Source organism: Curcuma longa, chromosome 1 (assembly GCF_044706935.1).
Source record: "Curcuma longa cultivar G26 ecotype Majalengka, Jawa Barat chromosome 1, ITB_CL_G26_1.1, whole genome shotgun sequence".
Lineage (NCBI taxonomy): Eukaryota > Viridiplantae > Streptophyta > Magnoliopsida > Zingiberales > Zingiberaceae > Curcuma > Curcuma longa.
The window spans coordinates 14,444,613-14,465,697 of NC_133861.1; the positions used below are offsets into that span (position 1 = coordinate 14,444,613).

Sequence of the window (21,085 nt, forward strand, 5' to 3'; positions counted from 1 at the left end):
GCACCTCTACTTATTGCAGTACAGAAACATAAATGAGACGCCTAACATATTGCTAACCGTAAAAGTTGTTCCTGACAAATATTTCAATAAAAAACAAAGAACTAATACGAATAAAAATGTAATTCGGACACAACGAATCCGAAGTTACCTTTATAACAACAGAAGTGACGCCTTTATCAACACAAAAGTATGTTCCTGACCGACGAGCATACTGCTCTGAGAATTTCCTCATGACTTCAACAGCTTTATCAGATGGCTCCGCTGCAAAAATTTGATCGTTATATACGAATCAACTACATGCAGAGTTCAATAAACTGGTCGGAAAGTTGAATCGGAAGAATAGAATAGAATTCTATGAAGATGTTCTACGAAAGAACCACGAGCCTTTCCTTCAACAGTTATGATTTGGTTACGTTTCTTGAAAATAACACGAAGAAAAATCGAATCAAAACATGCGGTACAGAATTGTTTTATCAATATAATCCTTAATTAGGTTAAATTCCACGAATGCACAAGCGCATTCTATCAGCTAGCAACATGCTGATGCCTAAAGATAAAATTTAGGGGGTTTCTCGCAGATTAAGCTAAATGCTTCAGCCCTTAGGATCGACACAGACTCAATCAAACAAAGGAAAACCTACAGAACTTCGATATTTCGAGGGAACCGGTACAATAGGGAAAACACTTTTTAACATTCAAAAGATAGCAGAGCCAACCCCAAACCAGAAAGGGATTCAATCGAACGACAAAGAAGTGAGTGTCAGCACAGCAAACCTTTTGCGCAATTATAATTACTATTCATATGCATTCCAATTTCCAATTGTTAGTAAAATCGTTGCAGATCAAATCAGTGCATGAACATTTAGCATGTAGTCTCGATTTAGTGTACTAAGAGGTAGAAAAGAAAGCAAAATATTTACTGTACCTTTTAGTTTTATCTTCTTCACAATTGACAGACTTTGTAGAAGGGTCAGACGGTGTGCTCATGCGTAGCCGATGGCCAGCAAACTCAAGAGGAAGAAAAGCAAAAGAGGAGAGGTGGACGACAAGCTCACCGACGAGCAACAAGCTCACAAGTGGTTGAGCGAGCTTGTAAGAAGTAAAAGAGGTACGATAAAGAGATAAGGAGTTAAGTTCAAACAAAATTTCTTTTGATTGAATCAAATTTTGATTTAAAAAAAAACATCTGTTCATCCTCTGGATAATTGTGTTCTAATAAATAGTGACAAGTAATCAATTCCTATGCAAATCATCCCTACACCAATCCAAATGTCTGAGTAAACTGAATATATAAGAGAAAGCAAAACTGTTTTCCTGAAACAAAAAAAAAAAAAAAGAGAGAACTTTGGCATCACAATGATGCCCGAGATTAGTTTGAGCCTTTTGCTGATCACTGGCTCTTATTTAGATTCTGTAATCTTATTCAATGGTACAAGTTGGATGCTCATTGCTTCTCGTGAAGTTTGAGCTTTCCAATTCCATCTGATTTCTACCAAGAGGCTAGAGCTTCGAGCTTTTCTTCAACAGGACGCTAATAACATAGACTAATTTACCAATTAACATTAAATTTATTTATATAACAGCTTCTAGATTGAAAACCCCTATCTATTTTTCTTAAACGAGGGGAAAATATGAAAATTGCATTCAAGAAGAAACTAAAGTGGCAAGCCTTTTCGCCCCATGGACTTTCCTCTGGATTCCATGAGATGGAGGAACCCATGATAGCACACCACCTCAAGTTTATCAGAGCAGTTGCAAGAAATTCTTGTGAATTTTCAAAAGTTGTTTGAACAATCTGTAGCTCGACGTCTGAGTCTTCACTAAGTATTAATTGCTCAAAAGTATCTCTTTTCTCTTGAAGAATCTCAGCTTCTTCGGAGATCATCCGCATGCTCAGCACCTGGAGTGCCTCCATAGCCGTGCTGTGGAATTCATTCTCTACATATGCAGTGAATGTGTACCATAGAGAAGATGGATCAGGACTTATTTTCTCCCTATGCATGGTCTCGATTATGAATTTCTATCACATCAATTCTACCCTGAAAAGGCAACCATATTTTGACTTATCAGATAATTTTTGAAATTAGGGGGAAAGTGCAGATATTTGGTTGACACCAAAATACCTTTAGAAATGCTTGCTGAAGGATTGTGTTAAAAAACTGGATATCAGGCTGAATGCCTTCGGACCTGAATTGATCCATAACACTTAGAGCTCCTTCAAAATCTTCATTTGCTAGAAGAACCTGTTAAGATTCCCCATACAAAATTAAATTAGGGAAAATGTTCTTATGTTCCTAAAACATTTCTTTGATAGTTCTGATGATTAAAAAAACACAATATTGAAAGAGAACAAAGGGCTGTATTTTAAACTTCTTCCAAATCAACTTTCAGGTAGTATTTACAAAGCAATGATAGGGTCTCGATAGAAACTTCAGTAATCAATGTGGTGCCTACATGGAACAATAATAAAACAGTAAAACATAATCATCTAGCCATGAAGACTACGAACCAATGGGTTTCTTTCTTCAGGATGCATTTAGTTATCACATGGGAGGAGTCGGTGAACTATCCAAATTTATCTTCTCCCTTAAAGTACAACATAAACGTGAGATGTCAATTAACAAAGCTATTGGTTAATTTTGGCAAAACAAATGTTGAGTGTAATTTATTCATCTCTCAAAACAAATATATATATATATATATATATATATATATATATATAAAGTCTAGTACAAGATCATACCTTAATCAAAGCAGTAAAAGTCACAATCTGTGGGCAGAAACCATCTCGTATCATCAAGGAAAGAATTGCACAGGCAGACTGGAAACTATTAAGAATGCTGCAGCATTCTATCATCATGTTGTATGTTCCGACATTAGGAGGAAAACTGCATAATCTCATAACTCTGAAGACTTCAATTGCCTTGTGAAACTGAGAGAATAGGATATTTATATATTTATGTAGGGAAAAGTACGTTCAGAAAGGGCAGATGAAAATAGGATTGTACGCTATCATCCCAGATACCTCCTTTGCTTGTACAAGTGCATGCAGTACAACATTATACATATCAGTTTTCTGGTGACCGTCTGCCTGCCATAGCATGTTCTCGGCAACATTTAGGTACTGCAGCATTTCTTCTATCATGCCTTCATCTCCTAAAGCTCTAATCTGCAGCATAGAAGTTATACAAGGTAGTCAACCACCCAAATCTACTCATATACACACAAAAAGTTAAGACCTCTGCAACTAATAATACAGCAATCAAACAAGATTTCGGTACTAAAAATGCCAAACCAGATTGTACTAAATACATAGCTGGGGGAATGAAAAGCTAATTGCCTACAGTTTCCAATACAATGACAGAAGCTAGAAGGGTGACATTTTCAAGGTTATAAAGGTTTAAATTCTTTTTCAAAAAAGAAAAGAAATCGCAATTTTTATTTGGCAAGGATTACTAGTCAAAGAAAATATTATTATTCACTTATCATTCATATTTCTTCCCCCAACATTCTACAAAACATTATCTAGATGGCTACATTATGAAGGAAATAGGACTGTCCATCAAAAATTGTTTTTCCAGAATATATAAGGGAATGCAAATGCCTGTTTGTTAGAGAAGAAAAAAGAAAACCATTAAAAAGCAAATAAAAAATGCCGATATCAAGATCTACATCAAGCCATTATGGAACTTGCAACATTCTAAATTACCACAACACAAAAGGTTCTTTATCATTCACCCTACAGGTACATATCTATTTGCACAGAACTATTCTTCTATTTCAGTATATAATGGAATTTTCTTTTTCTTTTTTTTAAAAAAATATAATATACATATGGGAGCCTGAGCAAGAGTGTTCATTCGAATTTGTTTGCAATATATTATGCATATGGAAGCAAGACTTATTTAGGCAAAGATTGGTATTGAACTTTACAACTTGGAAACAGCTTCCAAGGTTTCTTATAAGCTGATAGCAGACATCTTCATGATCGTGTTCATTGGAATTACAATCACAATACAGAATTATCAATCATCTTGTTGACGACAGATCTGTCTGCTATGTTTTAAGCATTTGTAATACTATCTTGATGTAACTTATGGCAGTCCAACCACAATCATGTAGTATAATGGTATATCAAGATGCAAATCAGGTGTGTGTTATGAAGGAGCAGTAGGCAGAAAAGGAAAACAAAGTACCAGATTCTTCAAGGATGTATAACTGTGTCGAATTTCATTATTTGCCATATCCATCTCAATAGCACGTATTCTTTTGGAAACATCAAGACGGGAAAGAATATTTCCCTTCTCATAAGGGGCATTGACAGTACCAAACAATGAGAACATAAGTGCATAGGTCGAAATATTTAACTTCATGTTCAGTTTCTTGAGCTTCACAAGAAGACGAACTGCACGTTCTGGTTCACCCTACATGGGAAGAATGTAAATAAAGAATCTGGATAATAACTAAGTTGAAGCCTTCTTCAAAACACCAGGCGGGCAGTTGCATTGTTGGCAAAGTGTTGATCATAACATAGTGTAGCATTCACTAATGAAACATATTGAATAGAAAAGGATCTAACATGAGCAGAACTCTGAACAAATGAATCAAGGTATTATAAAGCTCTGTCAAGTAATCCTTGTCAAAGCTAGTTTATCTGTCATTTCATTAGTGTAGTAAACAAGTTGGTTAGATAACAAAAACAGGCAGTATGTATCAACAATTTGAGATCAATTACACTCTTATCCTATTGTTGCCTATGAGACATAATATTGTTAGTATAACCCATGCAATTTGAAGCTCTTCAAAAAACAATTGTGTGCTTTGTTATGATTCTATTCACACCTTCAACTCTAATTGTTTCATTATTATCTTTGAACCTATCAATACCACAAAACCATCAATGGAAGTTACACCTCATTGCCAGGGAATAATATTAATTTTATTTCATCTCATACATCAATCTAAATATTTTCCATCTCTACTGCACAAACTTACTGCTAAATGTCAAACACAGGTAGTGGAACATTGTCCAACAACCTAAAGGGCACATAACATCAAACAGAACTTCAGCATTAACTCTATTCTAACCATCCACTCTTCATCATATGAATAACCCCTTCACCAATCTCTCGTTAGTGTTAGATCTGAGGGTGTCCATCCAACTTACTATTCCACTAAATTTCTTTGTGCCGTCAAATTTATATTTCATATATTTGGTGTTAGTTCTTAGGAAATTCATTAAATGTACACCCCATGACAAAAATATGATACACATGTTTCTATCACATTTGATGCTTGTTTATTTTCCAAAGATACAATAATATTGTTGAGTTACCTTCTAAACTTTCTGTAAGCAATAAACCAGACTATTTCCTAGACCTCTCTAACTCAAATATCTTATTGAATAACTATCATCAACTGCTATCCTCCAAAAATAGAACAAGTTTGATTCTTCAAAATAATCACTTCATCTATTGTCTTCCTTCAATTATCCTTTCCCAAAGTTCAATAGTGAGATTCGCCAAGTTAATTCCTCTATAGTTAGAACAACTGGGTATGTCATTATTATTCTAGCAATTGGTGTAACTCCTCTGTCCATTTAGATTTAATTCTCAAAGATGTATTGAATCAAGTAGCTACTGGACCAGCATCTGTAAACAGTTTGAAAGTCCCAATAATTCAATGATTGGGACTAGCATGACCAGTCAGTATCTCATTCTATTACTATATAGCATGGTACTAACCAGTGATGATAAACCCACATACAATATTAAGAACATGGATGAAAATAGCAACACCAATTACTTGAAGAGCACAACTTGGAAGAAAGTGTATTCAAGAAGCGTGGCATAACAATTTTATTTTAAACTTGCAGTAACAAGTGGAAAAGAAAGAAATAATCATGGTTATGAAGATATGATAAAATTTGGGGCATATGTGGAGTACCATAGTTAATGGATGGAACTAAAGGACAGCTCAGTGCATGAAGCTCTTGTCAATGCGGGTCCCAAGGAAGGGTCGAACCACATTGGGTCTATTGTATGCAGCATTACCTTGCATTGCAAGAAGTTATTTCCGAGACTCAAAACCGTGACCACAAGGTCACACGGCAACAACTTTACCGTTGCACTAAAGCTCCCCTTCTTAATGGATGGAAGTAAAAAAGTGAAATTTTCTTAAAAAGAGGAATAACTTCAATAGTAACTAGATTTTCAGTAACCATATCAGGGTTGTCTCTGAAAGGAAAAACAATCAAATAAGTATTGGCATGATAAAAGTATTTCAACTGTATACTACTTATTGAAGTAAAGGATCAAAAAGGCTTAGTTAGATATAATGAAAAGAAAAGGAAACATAAAAATAATTAGAAAATAAAATGCATTGAATATTAACATTTTCAGGAAGAACCTGGTTACCATGATATCACAGGCAGCAAGCAAAGTATTGTAGATATACAAGTACTTGGGTAGGCTAACAGATATCTTATCTGCAAAGAACTCAGCCAAATCCAGTTCAAAATTTCGGCTATAACCAATTGAGAGAACTGCATAAGTATCATTATATGGTTCAATGTTCATTTCCTCCATCATCTTGAGCTGGAAAATAATGCGTAGAAATAGTAAGTTAAATAAATGTTACAAAATCATACAAAGGACCCAAACAATGTCTGAGTCTGAAAATAAATCTGACAGTACTTGGAGCAATCTTTTATTTCTGCTTATGCAATTAGGTCTACAATTCTATTCAGGAATGAATAGCAGCATAATAATATATGACAACAGAGAATTATGACATTATAACATATATCAAAGGCATGATTCAGATGGCTATTGTAGGTACCACTTTCATGCCATATTCAACTCCCTTTCTTGCAATGGCAGCTTTAACAAAGCCATCATATGTATGTTTAGAAGGTTTCAACCCGATGTCAAACATCTACAGAAAAATATAAACTCAATTAGTGCTGAATTTTATAAAGAAATACAATATAAGTGCCACTGAACCAAGAATTTCTCAAAGAAGTATCAGTAATACAAGAAATGAGACACTAAGATGAAATTTCTGTGAAGCATCTGAAACTAAAATTTAAGTTATTCTACTATGCATGAAATATTCTGAATTTGAACCAAAGAACAAGAAACACTACAATTTGCACATTCAAACAGTAATAACAATAAACATAACTTATAATGTCCAAATACAAAACATCTCTTAAGATTTCTCTAGCAATGCTGAAAACAATATGTTATGCAAGTAGTTAAATATATATCATGGTTTTGTATGAAGTTTCATCAAGTCAGCATGCAGTTTATCTCACACCAAAGGATCCAATAAATTACCTCATTCAACCATTGCTTCTAATGCTGTGGTTACTTTAAGATTAGGATTTGCAGAAAGGAAGATCTTCAGTTTAATAAAGAAAATCGAGTGATAACTAGATTATTTGTGTTTAAGGGCAAAGTGCGGATGATAAAAATGGAGAAATGGGAGAAAATTTAGTTGGCAGAAATCTGAAAATGTTGAATAAATATCCTATCAATGAACCAGACTGTATTTGGTGCCTAGCATGTCAGTTCAAATAGAGTAACATTATTAGTTTGCAAAATCACGATCCGGATCGTAGGATTGCACAATCCTACCGTCTGGAAGTATCCAAACGATCCAGGAATGTTTGGGATCATTTTTTGCAGTGGGATCAGAATATGATCGGTGGGATCAGTAGAATCAGAGAAAGATCGATAGAATCAGAGCAAGATTGATTAAACTTTGAGAGATTATAACTTTTGACTCGGGTTGAACCACGAGAATTTTAAGATATCAAATCGAAGCTCATTCAGAGATCTACATTTGTTACAGGGTGTAATGGTGTAGTCTTAGGACTAAAAAATATCGTTTAAAGCTTTTTCGGAGGCTCCAAAGAATTTTAGTCATTTATTAAGGTTATTTTCGTCTTTTGCATCGTTAGAATTTTGAGACTATTTAAAGAATTGTTTAGTTGTTGTTAGGGTATTATCTTTATTTTAGTTAATATTATTCAATTAAACCAAGAGAAGAATTCTCTGTGTTTAACGATTTTCTATGTCTTACCTGAAAATTTCACTATTAGAACTAGCCTACAAAATAATCGCTATTCTATTCGACATCATGAAATAATGTCATCTGTGGTGTCGAGTGTCGACGATTGCATGTATATGCAAAATTATTAATCTATTTATATATAAATGACCTTTTTAGATATTTTTTCTAATTATTAATCATGTACCATAAAATTTCAAAGTTTTTGGTAGGATCATACGATTCTACAATCCAATTCGGACCGATCCAATCCTAACCCCAAATCAATCTTGCGTAGGTTCACGATTCTACGAACTATGGTTCATCCGTTTCTTTCTCTTGCCAATGTCTCTCAAGTAAGAGGGAGAGGCTCTCTTCTCTCTACATCAACTCTTCCTCTAATATTGCTACCCAGATAAACAGTCTGCAAAGATTCTGTGTGCACTGTCATACCTTCTATTAACATAAACTTACAATTTTAGTCCTCTACTGGAAATACACCAGACTGGTTGTCCAGGTAATCTTACTGCATTATTAACAAATTAACATATTTATCTGAATCATGGTTGTGGATCTTGATTGGTACCCACTGCAGAGGCTGTAAATATAAGTTCACCAAAAAGACCAGAACCATCTTAGACTAGGAGGTAATATATAAATTTTTTTTATCAACGCCTTTTAGTTTGTACCAAATGGTCTGTATTAGAAACATATGCTGCAAGTAGAAGATTTTATGACATTTAGAACCAAAGTAATCTATAAAAGGTAGATGAATACATAGCAGCAAAAAATTCGCATCCAAAGAAGCAAAAACAACAAATACTTTCACAGCCAAGAAATTAAAATATAACAAAAGCATGCATATGACAGATAACTGTACCTGCAGAAATAGCTGCTCAGCCAATTGGTAATTATTCAATTCTGCACAGGCATGTATGATGTCATTAAAAGACCATCTCAACAAGTTCATAAGTGGACGCGAGAACCTTTTCAATATCTGTTTCATGTTTTCAGTTCTGGGATCACAAAAACCTTCTTGCTTGTCTTCGAAACTTAGGTTGTTTAGAACAGCATCATCAATGATTTCATGTGCCTCTGAAATGCTTTTACTTTTCCCTGACTTGCTTATTAATTGATCTATTAGGGTTCCTGATAAAAGTGTATCAACTTTGTCAGATCGTGATTGACTATCAACGTTTTTCTCTAATTCAAGATTCCCATTGTCATTGTTATGTCTCATATCCAATACCTCCAGGCTAGCTTCCAAGCCTACACTTTTCTCAGGGTTTCTGCTGTGGATGAAGGAAGTTGGATTGTCCAACAAAAACTTCTCACATAGTTTGTCTTTTGAAGGAATAGGGATATCTAAACTTGATGAATGATATCGTCCAGAAGCAGATTTTGAAAGGCAAGCACCACCTTGCCTTGCAAACATGACTAGATGTTTTAAGGCAGCATTTGCAGATTTGAGATCACCTAACCTACTGAAGGACCAAATAAATTTCCGTAACATTATTACACTTGGATTGTAATATCTAGCATAGTCCTTCCAGATCTCATGAACTGAAGAAAGATTTCTCTGCAAAACTGCAAGCTAAAGAACCTTTTAGAATTAGCAATTGAACATCCAAAGCACCAGTAGCAGAAACCAAAATGAAGAAGATGCAACAATTAAACATTTACTCAACTATAAAACATTGGTATAAGTGCCTGAGGAACAGCCAAAACACATCTGAAACAAGTAGTTCAGCAAAACCACCAGAGAAGACTCAGATCACTGATGCAATACAGCCTTTGACTGCATACATCACCAGCAAGGTGAGACAGGGTATAGTTGATATCATTCCAATCATGACAAGGAGACTTGGACATGAGCATGTGGCTGTCCATCCACCCATAATACAGAAATGATATGAAGTACCACATATAATAACTCATCAACATGATCAAATAATAAAGAATAAACAAATAATCTAAGCTCTCAGCTTGTCTAGAAAATCACATCCATTCATACATTAGCATTTACAATCTGAATTACATTGATGGAAGTTCATGCAACAGCCAGCATTTAAGACTATATCAAAAGACATATATCTTATGCAGGGAAGATCATGATAAAAATCAGACAAACTAAACAAGTTCAAAAATATACTCTATCAAAACCATTTCTATGTTGAGTAGATGGTAAATTTGGAAATTTTACTGAAATTAGCAATATTATCATCAAATTGGAAATTTTACTAAATTAGCAGTATTGTCATTATGGACTAAAGATAAAAAAATGCAAATTCAGCAGACAAATAATAACAAAATGTCACAGACCAAAAGGACAATACAAAAGGTTTCACTTTTCTTGAAAGCAAGGAGAAAGGACCTGGGATTGGGAAAAAGCCCAAGTAGTAAATGTTAATGTATCAAAATATACCATATAACTAACTGTCTGTAGATACTTCAAACACAGTTAAACATACTTCATTTGTTAAAGTCTACTTTAAACAGACAGTTAAACATACTGCATGATTGATTATTAAGTCAACTGAGTAAACATCTAAAATTTAGATCATTATGTCACAGTTATAATTCATGCTACTCTATTACATGTTCACATAAAAAACATTCAGATCGAATTCCAACCTTAAGAAGTTCCCAGTAGGTTACTTCAGACTTGCCAACAAGTTGAGTTTCCATCAGCCCCAAGCAATGGTTAACATAATTGAAGCTCTTCGAACTCCAACATCCACTTAAGAAAATATTAAACATTGGCAGCGAAGAATGCACCCGATCATTTTCCCCAAGAGAATTAAGCAAGTTAAATGCCTATGAAAAGTGAATAATTGAGTAAGAAAATTTCCTGTAAAATATGATGAATGACTTCTAGAATCATGCTTGAGATAAAGTTTATAAAGGAATATATACTGTGAGAAAGGACAGGCAACAGCAGCAGACAAGCATGTGACTATCTCAGGATGATCCTGAATGCTAAAGTGGTATTCTAATAATCATAGAAATAAAAAGAGAACAATTCCCTAAATACTGACATTTCTGGCAAAGAAATTTTCTTAGTAGAACTAGCTAGAGGACTGAAGAAATCAAACCCCAGAAAGTCAGATCAAAGACTAAACAATTACTACTATGGATGGGAGTGGTTCGGGATATATTCAACAAAATTTGGTGCCCAGAAAAAACCCAACACCTATTTTTGGTGCCTAGGAAAACCAACGCCAATTAAAAGGAAAAAAAATGGATACACACCAACAGCATATACATCGTCATATGAGTTTTTCCTAATTTACACTTAGTGTGGCCTTCTGCAGTTGTGAAAACGTAGCAAAAGAAAATTGTGAGAGATATGAAAGCGACTAGGGGAATAATAAGGAACAGGCTTTCCATATTTTTCCCACTTCAATCATAGGAGTAGATTTTCCAGTTTTCCATATAAGATTCCTAGGAATAGCTATCTGGGCAGTAACATTGTTTGGAGTCTGAAACGTCATAGAAATGAACTCTAAAATGTTGAAGGAAAGAGTTTCTTGTCAACTGCATTTGCATAGCGAAAAATAATTCAATTCTCCATTTTCAGAACAAAGACAATCTGGAAAATGAAAAGAAAAGTAAAATAACATATTTGCCTCCGTCTCCTTAACTCTAAAATATTTTTACAAAGGAGGATTTTTTTTTTTTTGCTAAAAAGAAAGAGATCATATTTTAAATTACAATTACCCATTTTCTGGGGGAAAAATTCTATGGTACATCTTTACAAACAATCACCATAGTAGGTAACAGTGACAATCAAAACAAACCTGCTCCATGTATCCTCGTTTACTAAAAGCTTGAAGTATGAAGCCGCAACTTCTCTTGTTTAAGGCAATATCTTTTTCCTCCATCATATTCCATGTCTCCATAGCAAACTAAACAATAAGAACACAATATGAACAAAAGATGGGAAATAATGCTAATTATCAGCAAACTGTTTATAAGTAAATGAAGAAAAAATAATTTCCTGAACTAGCAATCTAGCATGCATATACTCACATACTATTTACCCAGATGGGAAAAAAATGAATGTTTGATCTGTAGTCTTTAATGGATTTGAATATTAAATTATTGACTTAGTATTTCAGCATTGTCATGGATATTTTTTGCATTTCTACCTAATTGCAAACTACACAGTATTGAACTCATAAACAAACTGGGGCTGAGCATGCTTTTAGGTTTGAAGAATAAGTTAAGCATGAAGTAGTATGTATAAGCTTCCAGTTTCCTTCCCTCTATCCTGATCCTCTGACAGTTAAACTACTCCAAAAATATATATATACATCTCTATTGACATATTCCAGGCGATCCCAATGTACTTGTAGAAGAATATATCAGAGGTATAAAGGTTCCTGAATTTTCTTGATTATGCATAAACACTCTTTAGGATCCTAATTATTTTAAAACAAAGGAAACTATGACCCCCTACTAAAAATCCAGAGACTGACTAGGTGAATGCAGCCATGAAGAATTGTCAAAATTAAGAGATAGTTGTGTTTTACACGTAGCTAAAGGTGCAGTTGGATTCTATAACAAATAATAAAGAAGAATTTAAACTTAAGAATTACCAATGGATCACCCTTGGATGCACAATATTCCAGAATATAAGCAAAACTATTAGGTTTTAAGTAGTCCTTCACTTCACCAAGGTTTAAAAGAAATTTGGAGGCTTGCTGGTTATCTCCCCTCCGAAGTGCATTAATAACTTGCAGCTGCAGCAATCTAGTACCCAAACGGTCACCCAAAAGATTGGTACTGTGATCTACAAAACAGCATGTTATAGTATAATTGTATAAACATATTGAATTAATTAAAGTTGAAGGTGTGACCATGTGAGAGGTGAGGGGTAGAAGGAGGCAACAGAAAACTGCAATTAAAAATGATCTGTGAAATCTTTACTACTGATAACATAGCCTTGAACAAAGTTCAACTTAGGAATAAGATCCATGTATCTAAGCCAAATAGCTGGGGTAGCATGGCTTGGATTTAACATTGTAATTTGGAACAATAATTATGTAAAAATACACCAGGTTAGGTTGAATGTTGATATAAATCATAGACAGCTAATTAACAGTATCTATTGGGTCATCCATATAGAGATTTGAACAGAGCACCATATGGAAATGTTTTTCCCCTCACGAAATGACAAAAGTAAGTTTAAGGTAATTTAACTAAAAATCCTTTTTTTCACAAAGATTAGTGCCCCGTTACTCCTAACTTACATCAATGTGCACACTTCAGTTGTTCATGGTTTGTTGAAAGAAGCATGTTTACATGAGTCGTCAAGTTGGAACCACATTCTATAGCTATATCATATCATACAGAATAATAAGTTAATACCATTAGAAGATGAGAACGCATGAGATGACTCTGTTAAATCGATTCCATTCTTCCGAACCTGTTAGCGAAATTGATTAGTGAACTTTATAAGGCTTCAAAAAAGAAAAATAGGGGAGAAGGGGAGAAATCAGCCTACCCTCTTCCGTACTTCACACGAATGGGAAAAATCAACAAGTGATTGCCGAGTGATTCTAGCTCTGAAACTCAAAAATAAAATTTGATACAGTATTACGCGAGATACATCCCAGATGAAAAGTTTTAGAAGGCGTTTTCCCAAACAAGATAGAGCAAAAGAATGGTCTACTAACCGACACCTATGCATGCTTTTCTGGGCTTTGATCACCGAGGCGATATAGTAAAGAAACAAATGTGATACTCAGCGTTCCAAGATATGCTTTTTCTTGGAACCCGAATTATTTTAAGAACAAGAACTGCAAAGTATCCAATAACGAACTGCCCCAACCACGCAAAGGGGCGCAGCGGATGCGGGACAGTGCCTGCGAGGGCAGAAAGATATAGAGCAACTGAGAAGTGATTGTGAGTGATAAAAAAGGGGGCGACCGCATGACATCGTGGAGTTAGCTGCTTAATTACCTTAGAGATAAGAGGACAATCCGCGAGACATATTAAGAATCAACACTCCGCTCCACTCCTTATCTTCTTCTGATGCACCGCCTACTGGATTTCGAGAGGGATGAAGGCGTCAGGAGGGCGTGGGGCGTGGCCAGCAGGTGGACCGTGGGCGGCGGCGGCGGCCGTGCGAAACAGGCCGCGGGGAAGAGGGGATCGGGGAAGGGCTTCGGTTTATTTCGCTACGTCTCCGATAACAATAAACCGGCTTTTTAAATAACTAATTACTTTTTTGTGCGTATTAAATTAGATGTATGTGAGATTATTTTCTAAATAATTAATTCTTTAATTGATCACAAATTTATCATGTTTTTTGAATTTTTATACATTCATCGTTATTTTTGATTTCTAATCTATATTTTATTTTCGCGGATAGACATTTTTTATAATGATTTTGACATTTTAAAAAAATTTAAAAGTCAATGGGTCAGTAAAAATATCTTAATCACATAAAATAATATTCAAAATAAACTAATGTTAAGGAATTTTAATAAAAATTAGATAAAGATAAATTTAATATTTGAAGAAAAAAACTTTTTAAAGTCCTTGCCGAATATACTAGCACTAGAAATCATTTATTGGTGGGTGTGAATTATTCTACCACCAGGGTAAATGGAGTATGAATAATTAATTATAGCTTTGTATAGATGGCTGTTTAGTGGATTATACTTTTTGATTTGTACTTGTTGATTGAGACTCTAAAAATGTATTTAATTTCAGTTATCATACATAATAATACATAATAGTAATCATATAATCAAGATCATGAAGTATAAAATATAATTTAATATTATTTATTTTAATTTATTAATTTAAAAGAAATATAATATAATAAATTTAATATTTACTATATTATTTTTTATTTAATTTATTTTTTAAATCAATTAAATTAAATTAAATTAATAATATTAAGGATGATAATAGATTAATATAATTTATTTATAATTTTTAAAAATTACAATAAACTTATATATATTAATAAAATAATTCATTAATATACTTATTTAATAATATAATTTATTATATTAATAAATATAATTCATTAATTTTATTTTTTAAATTTAAAATAAATTATCTCTTTTAAATTTATAAGTATTCAAATTAAAATTTATTAAATTAATTAACTATATTTTAATTAAGTTTCACAATACATTTTAATTAATTTGATTTTAAAATCAAAAAATAATCATGAAAAAAATTTTTGTTAACTTTCGGAATCACAGAAATCCTTAGACTATACTAAAATAATCACATTCCGAATTTATATAACTCATTTGCTAATGACATTTGACTGATGTGATGATAATAATGAATCGATGATCTAAATCAAACAAGATTATCATTGATAAATTGAGATAAATAACTAAAATTATTAATAATAATTATGAATCAAAAACTCCCTAAGAGACATATAAAATCCAAGTTCATATTAATAATACAATTGTTGCACCTAAATCGATTGAGATACTAATTAAGCTTTACCATTTGAGATAAAATTAGACGTGTGACTTTTTTATTTGATAGGTAATTATTTTTCTATATCAACCATTCATTTAAATAAAATAAAGAGATAGTGTAAATATATGTAGTCAGCTTTAGATACGATTGGCTCTAATAATTCAAACAAATTTAAAAGTTAACTTAGATGTTTATTTTAGTTTTCCGCTAAAAGTTATAATTAAAAAAATATAAAACCAAATGCTCATGTTCCAATGAGCCGTAAAACTCCATTATTCTTCATTTTTATTATAAATTTATTAGTAAAAAAATAAAATTGTCCATTTAAATTGGATCCGTTAATTTAATCTGCGCCGTTAAATAATTTAAACGGACTTAAATATAAATTTTATCAATTTATTTAAAGATATCTAAAAAAATCGACCAAAATAAATTGTGTGCCCCGTAAGTTGATCCGTGGCAAGTTTGGATGACTCGCATGTTAAAAAAAATATTCTTTTAAAAGTTTAAATCAAAGTGGGAAATTTAATCGGTTCAACAAGCTCAACCTATTTAATCTATAATTCAAATTTATTTTTAATATTTTTTTATTTTTTGATAAATTCATGGTTAACTCATCTAACTCGTAATCCACACTGAGTTGAATTAGATTGGGGATTTTATAATCCACTAAGATGACGGATCAGTCTATCCTAATATATGATAGATTTTTAATAGACCCACCCATCCCTCAATGAGTTGACCCCTTTGAAGGTGCTAGTAAAAACATAAAAATAATCTTCAATTATATTAATAATCAAACGTACATCTAAAAAAAAAGTCAAAAAGGACGTTCTGATATTTTATCTCAAAAATAATCTTCCTTCTAATGTTATTAAAGTAGGTACGATTAACTAATATGATCCTAGAAACTATTCAGTAGTTAATATAATATTATTATACGAGGTATTTAATATCTTTTACAACTATATAGCCGTTACAATTATTTTAAAATGATTTTAACTAATTTAAAATAATTTTAATTTATAATAATATTGTTTTAAATGTTATAGATTGTAGTTACTATAACAATATTAAAAATAAGGAATAATCTTGTAACAATATTAAATGTTATCGATAGGGTATCATAATATTAAAATAAAAGATATTTTTAAAATAACAATATTTGATGGGATATTCTTTTGATTTTGTTTTTAAACGAGCGTGCTTTCGATGATTTATACAATTTAGTGAATTTTTGTAAAAAAGATTAACATCGAAAATAACTGTCAACGTCACAATAAAAAACTTCCAAAGTTTCCATTTCCTGTCGCATGTTTGCTACTTAAGATATATTTCAATATTTCTAAATTACTATTTTAAATCATAAAAAACTAACAATAAAATAAAATAATTAAGAATCTTTTCACATTAATAAAACCTTATTTTTCTAAAAAAATGTTATTAAATCGTGAGGTATTTTAAAACTGGTCCTTAAAAGTCATCAGTATTGATCAATAAATGAATTGTAGGATGAAATCCTTGTAAAAGATCTGATCGTCTGAAAACGACTACTAGCCAAAGAGCTAGAGGCTAAGAGCCTGAGCGAAATCTGAATGGAGTGAAATCTCTTTCTCTGACGCTGTGGCTGGCTTGAGGTATGGCAGAAACAGGAACTCATGGACTGTAGTCGGGCAGCAAGATTCTCACAGACCTCATATGCATCGGGTGCATGCCAGAGCTGGCAATTGTACTGGACTACCCATAGGTCCATCGGGTCTGGCGCAATTCGTGTCGGGGTAAACCTGACGCCATCATATTTTAAGGCCCACATGTTGCTGGTCACGGCGTCCCGTCTGCAGAAAGTCTCACATGAACAGGCTTTCCATATTTTTCCCATCTTCAATCATAGGAGTAGATTTTCCAGTTTTCCATATAAGATTCCTAGGAATAGCTATCTGGGCAGTAACATTGTTTGGAGTCTGAAACGTCATAGAAATGAACTCTAAAATGTTGAAGGAAAGAGTTTCTTGTCAACTGCATTTGCATAGCGAAAAATAATTCAATTCTCCATTTCCAGAACAAAGACAATCTGGAAAATGAAAAGAAAAGTAAAATAACATATTTGCCTCCGTCTTCTTAACTCTAAATATTTTTACAAAGGAGGATTTTTTTTTTTTTGCTAAAAAGAAAGGGATCATATTTTAAATTACAATTACCCATTTTCTGGGGGAAAAATTCTATGGTATATCTTTACAAACAATCACCATAGTAGGTAACAGTGACAATCAAAACAAACCTGCTCCATGTATCCTCGTTTACTAAAAGCTTGAAGTATGAAGCCGCAACTTCTCTTGTTTAAGGCAATATCTTTTTCCTCCATCATATTCCATGTCTCCATAGCAAACTAAACAATACAAACACCAATATGAACAAAAGATGGGAAATAATGCTAATTATCAGCAAACTGTTTATAAGTAAATGAAGAAAAAATAATTTCCTGGACTAGCAATCTAGCATGCATATACTCACATACTATTTACCCAGATGGGAAAAAAATGAATGTTTGATCTGTAGTCTTTAATGGATTTGAATATTAAATTATTGACTTAGTATTTCAGCATTGTCATGGGTATTTTTTGCATTTCTACCTAATTGCAAACTACACAGTATTGAACTCATAAACAAACTGAGGCTGAGCATGCTTTTAGGTTTGAAGAATAAGTTAAGCATGAAGTAGTATGTATAAGCTTCCAGTTTCCTTCCCTCTATCCTGATCCTCTGACAGTTAAACTACTCCAAAAATATATATATACATCTCTATTGACATATTCCAGGCTATCCCAATGTACTTGTAGAAGAATATATCAGAGGTATAAAGGTTCCTGAATTTTCTTGATTATGCATAAACACTCTTTAGGATCCTAATTATTTTAAAACAAAGGAAATTATGACCCCCTACTAAAAATCCAGAGACTGACTAGGTGAATGCAGCCATGAAGAATTGTCAAAATTAAGAGATAGTTGTGTTTTACACATAGATAAAGGTGCAGTTGGATTCTATAACAAATAATAAAGAATAATTTAAAATTAAGAATTACCAATGGATCACCCTTGGATGCACAATATTCCAGAATATAAGCAAAACTACTAGGATTTAAGTAGTCCTTCACTTCACCAAGGTTTAAAAGAAATTTGGAGGCTTGCTGGTTATCTCCCCTCCGAAGTGCATTAATAACTTGCAGCTGCAGCAATCTAGTACCCAAACGGTCACCCAAAAGATTGGTACTGTGATCTACAAAACAGCATGTTATAGTATAATTGTATAAACATATTGAATTAATTAAAGTTGAAGGTGTGACCATGTGAGAGGTGAGGGTAGAAGGAGGCAACAGAAAACTGCAATTAAAAATGATCTGTGAAATCTTTACTACTGATAACATAGCCTTGAACAAAGTTCAACTTAGGAATAAGATCCATGTATCTAAGCCAAATAGTTGGGGTAGCATGGCTTGGATTTAACATTGTAATTTGGAACAATAATTATGTAAAAATACACCAGGTTAGGTTGAATGTCGATATAAATCATAGATAGCTAATTAACAGTATCTATTTGGTCATCCATATAGAGAGATTTGAACAGAGCACCATATGGAAGTGTTTTTTCCCCTCACAAAATGACAAAAGTAAGTTTATGGTAATTTAACAAAATAAAAATCCTTTTTTTCACAAAGATTAGTGCCTCGTTACTCCTAACTCACATCAATGTGCACAATTCAGTTGTTCATGGTTTGTTGAAAGAAGAATGTTTACATGAGTCGTCAAGTTGGAACCACATTCTATAGCTATATCATATCATACAGAATGATAAGTTAATACCATTAGAAGATGAGAACGCATGAGATGACTTTGTTAAATCGATTCCATTCTTCCAAACCTGTTAGAGAAATTGATTAGTGACCTTTATAAGGCTTCAAAAAAGAAAAATAGGGGAAAAGGGGGGAAATCAGCCTACCCTCTTCCGTACTTCACACGAATTGGAAAAATCAACAAGTGATTGCCGAGTGATTCTAGCTCTGAAACTCAAAAATAAAATTTTATACAGTATTACGCCCGATACATCCCAGATGAAAAGTTTTAGAAGGCGTTTTTCCAAACACGATAGAGCAAAAGAATGGTCTACTAACCGACACCTATGCATGCTTTTCTGGGCTTTGATCACCGAGGCGATATAGTAAAGAAACAAAATGTGATACTCAGCGTTCCAAGATATGCTTTTTCTTGGAACCCGAATTATTTTAAGAACAAGAACTGCAAAGTATCCAATAACGAACTGCCCCAACCACGCAAAGGGGCGCAGCGGATGCGGGACAGTGCCTGCGAGGGCAGAAAGATATAGAGCAACTGAGAAGTGATTGTGAGTGATAAAAAAGGGGGCGACCGCATGACATCGTGGAGTTAGCTGCTTAATTACCTTAGAGATAAGAGGGCAATCCGCGAGACATATTAAGAATCAACACTCCGCTCCACTCCTTATCTTCTTCTGAGGCACCGCCTACTGGATTTCGACAGGGATGAAGGCGTCAGGAGGGCGTGGCCAGCAGGTGGACCGTAGGCGGCGGCGGCGGCGGCGGCGGCGGCGGCGGCGGCGGCGGCGGCGGCGGCGGCGGCGGCGGCGGCGGCGGCGGCGGCGGCGGCGGCGGCGGCCGTGCGAAACAGGCCGCGGGGAAGAGGGGATCGGGGAAGGGCTTCGGTTTATTTCGCCACGTCTCCGATAACAATAAACCGGCTTTTTAAATAACTAATTACTTTTTTATGCGTATTAAATTAGATGTATGTGAGATTATTTTCTAAATAATTAATTCTTTAATTGATCACAAATTTATCATGTTTTTTGAATTTTAATATATTCATCGTTATTTTTCATTTCTAATCTATATTTTATTTTCGCGGATAGACATTTTTTATAATGATTTTGACATTTTAAAAAAACTTAAAAGTCAATGGGTCAGTAAAAATATCTTAATCACATAAAATAATATTCAAAATAAACTAATGTTAAGGAATTTTAATAAAAATTAGATAAAGATAAATTTAATATTTGAAGAAAAAAACTTTTTAAAGTCCTTGCCGAGCAAGAAAGTTTATTGGTGGGTGTGAATTCTTCTACATATGAATGGAGTATGAATAATTAATTATAGTTTTGTATAGATGGCTGTTTGTGGATTATACTTTTTGATTTGTACTTGTTGATTTAGACTCTAAAAATGTATTTAATTTCAGTTATCATACATAATAATACATAATAGTAATCATATAATCAAGATCATGAAATATAAAATATAATTTAATATTATTTATTTTAATTTATTAATTTAAAAGAAATACAATATAATAAATTTAATATTTACTATATTATTTTTTATTTAATTTATTTTTAAATCAATTAAATTAAATTAAATTACTAATATTAAGGATGATAATAGATTAATATAATTTATTTATAATTTTTAAAAATTACAATAAACTTATATATATTAATAAAATAATTAATTAATATAATTATTTAATAATATAATTTATTATATTA

The 21,085-nt window shown here is 33.0% G+C and overlaps 1 protein-coding gene, 1 long non-coding RNA gene and 1 pseudogene across 2 annotated transcripts in view; all 3 read right to left on the reverse strand.

Moving 5' to 3' along the window:
• LOC141824720 (pentatricopeptide repeat-containing protein At1g76280-like) overlaps positions 1–232 on the reverse strand; it is a 7,600-nt gene extending 7,368 nt beyond the window's left edge. Inside the window, exon 1 of the mRNA XM_074712052.1 lies at positions 149–232. Within this exon, the coding sequence (XP_074568153.1) occupies positions 149–232 (84 nt within the window). The remainder of the gene's footprint in view (positions 1–148) is intronic.
• A 1,100-nt stretch (positions 233–1,332) lies between these two features.
• On the reverse strand, positions 1,333–19,828 carry LOC141837521 (pentatricopeptide repeat-containing protein At1g76280-like; annotated as a pseudogene).
• On the reverse strand, positions 17,808–19,433 carry LOC141837530 (uncharacterized). Its single transcript, XR_012602537.1, has 3 exons — positions 19,375–19,433; positions 18,597–18,790; positions 17,808–17,902 (listed from the first exon to the last, which is right to left on the reverse strand). It is a non-coding gene; the product is annotated as an uncharacterized LOC141837530 (long non-coding RNA).
• Positions 19,829–21,085: the final 1,257 nt, after the last annotated feature.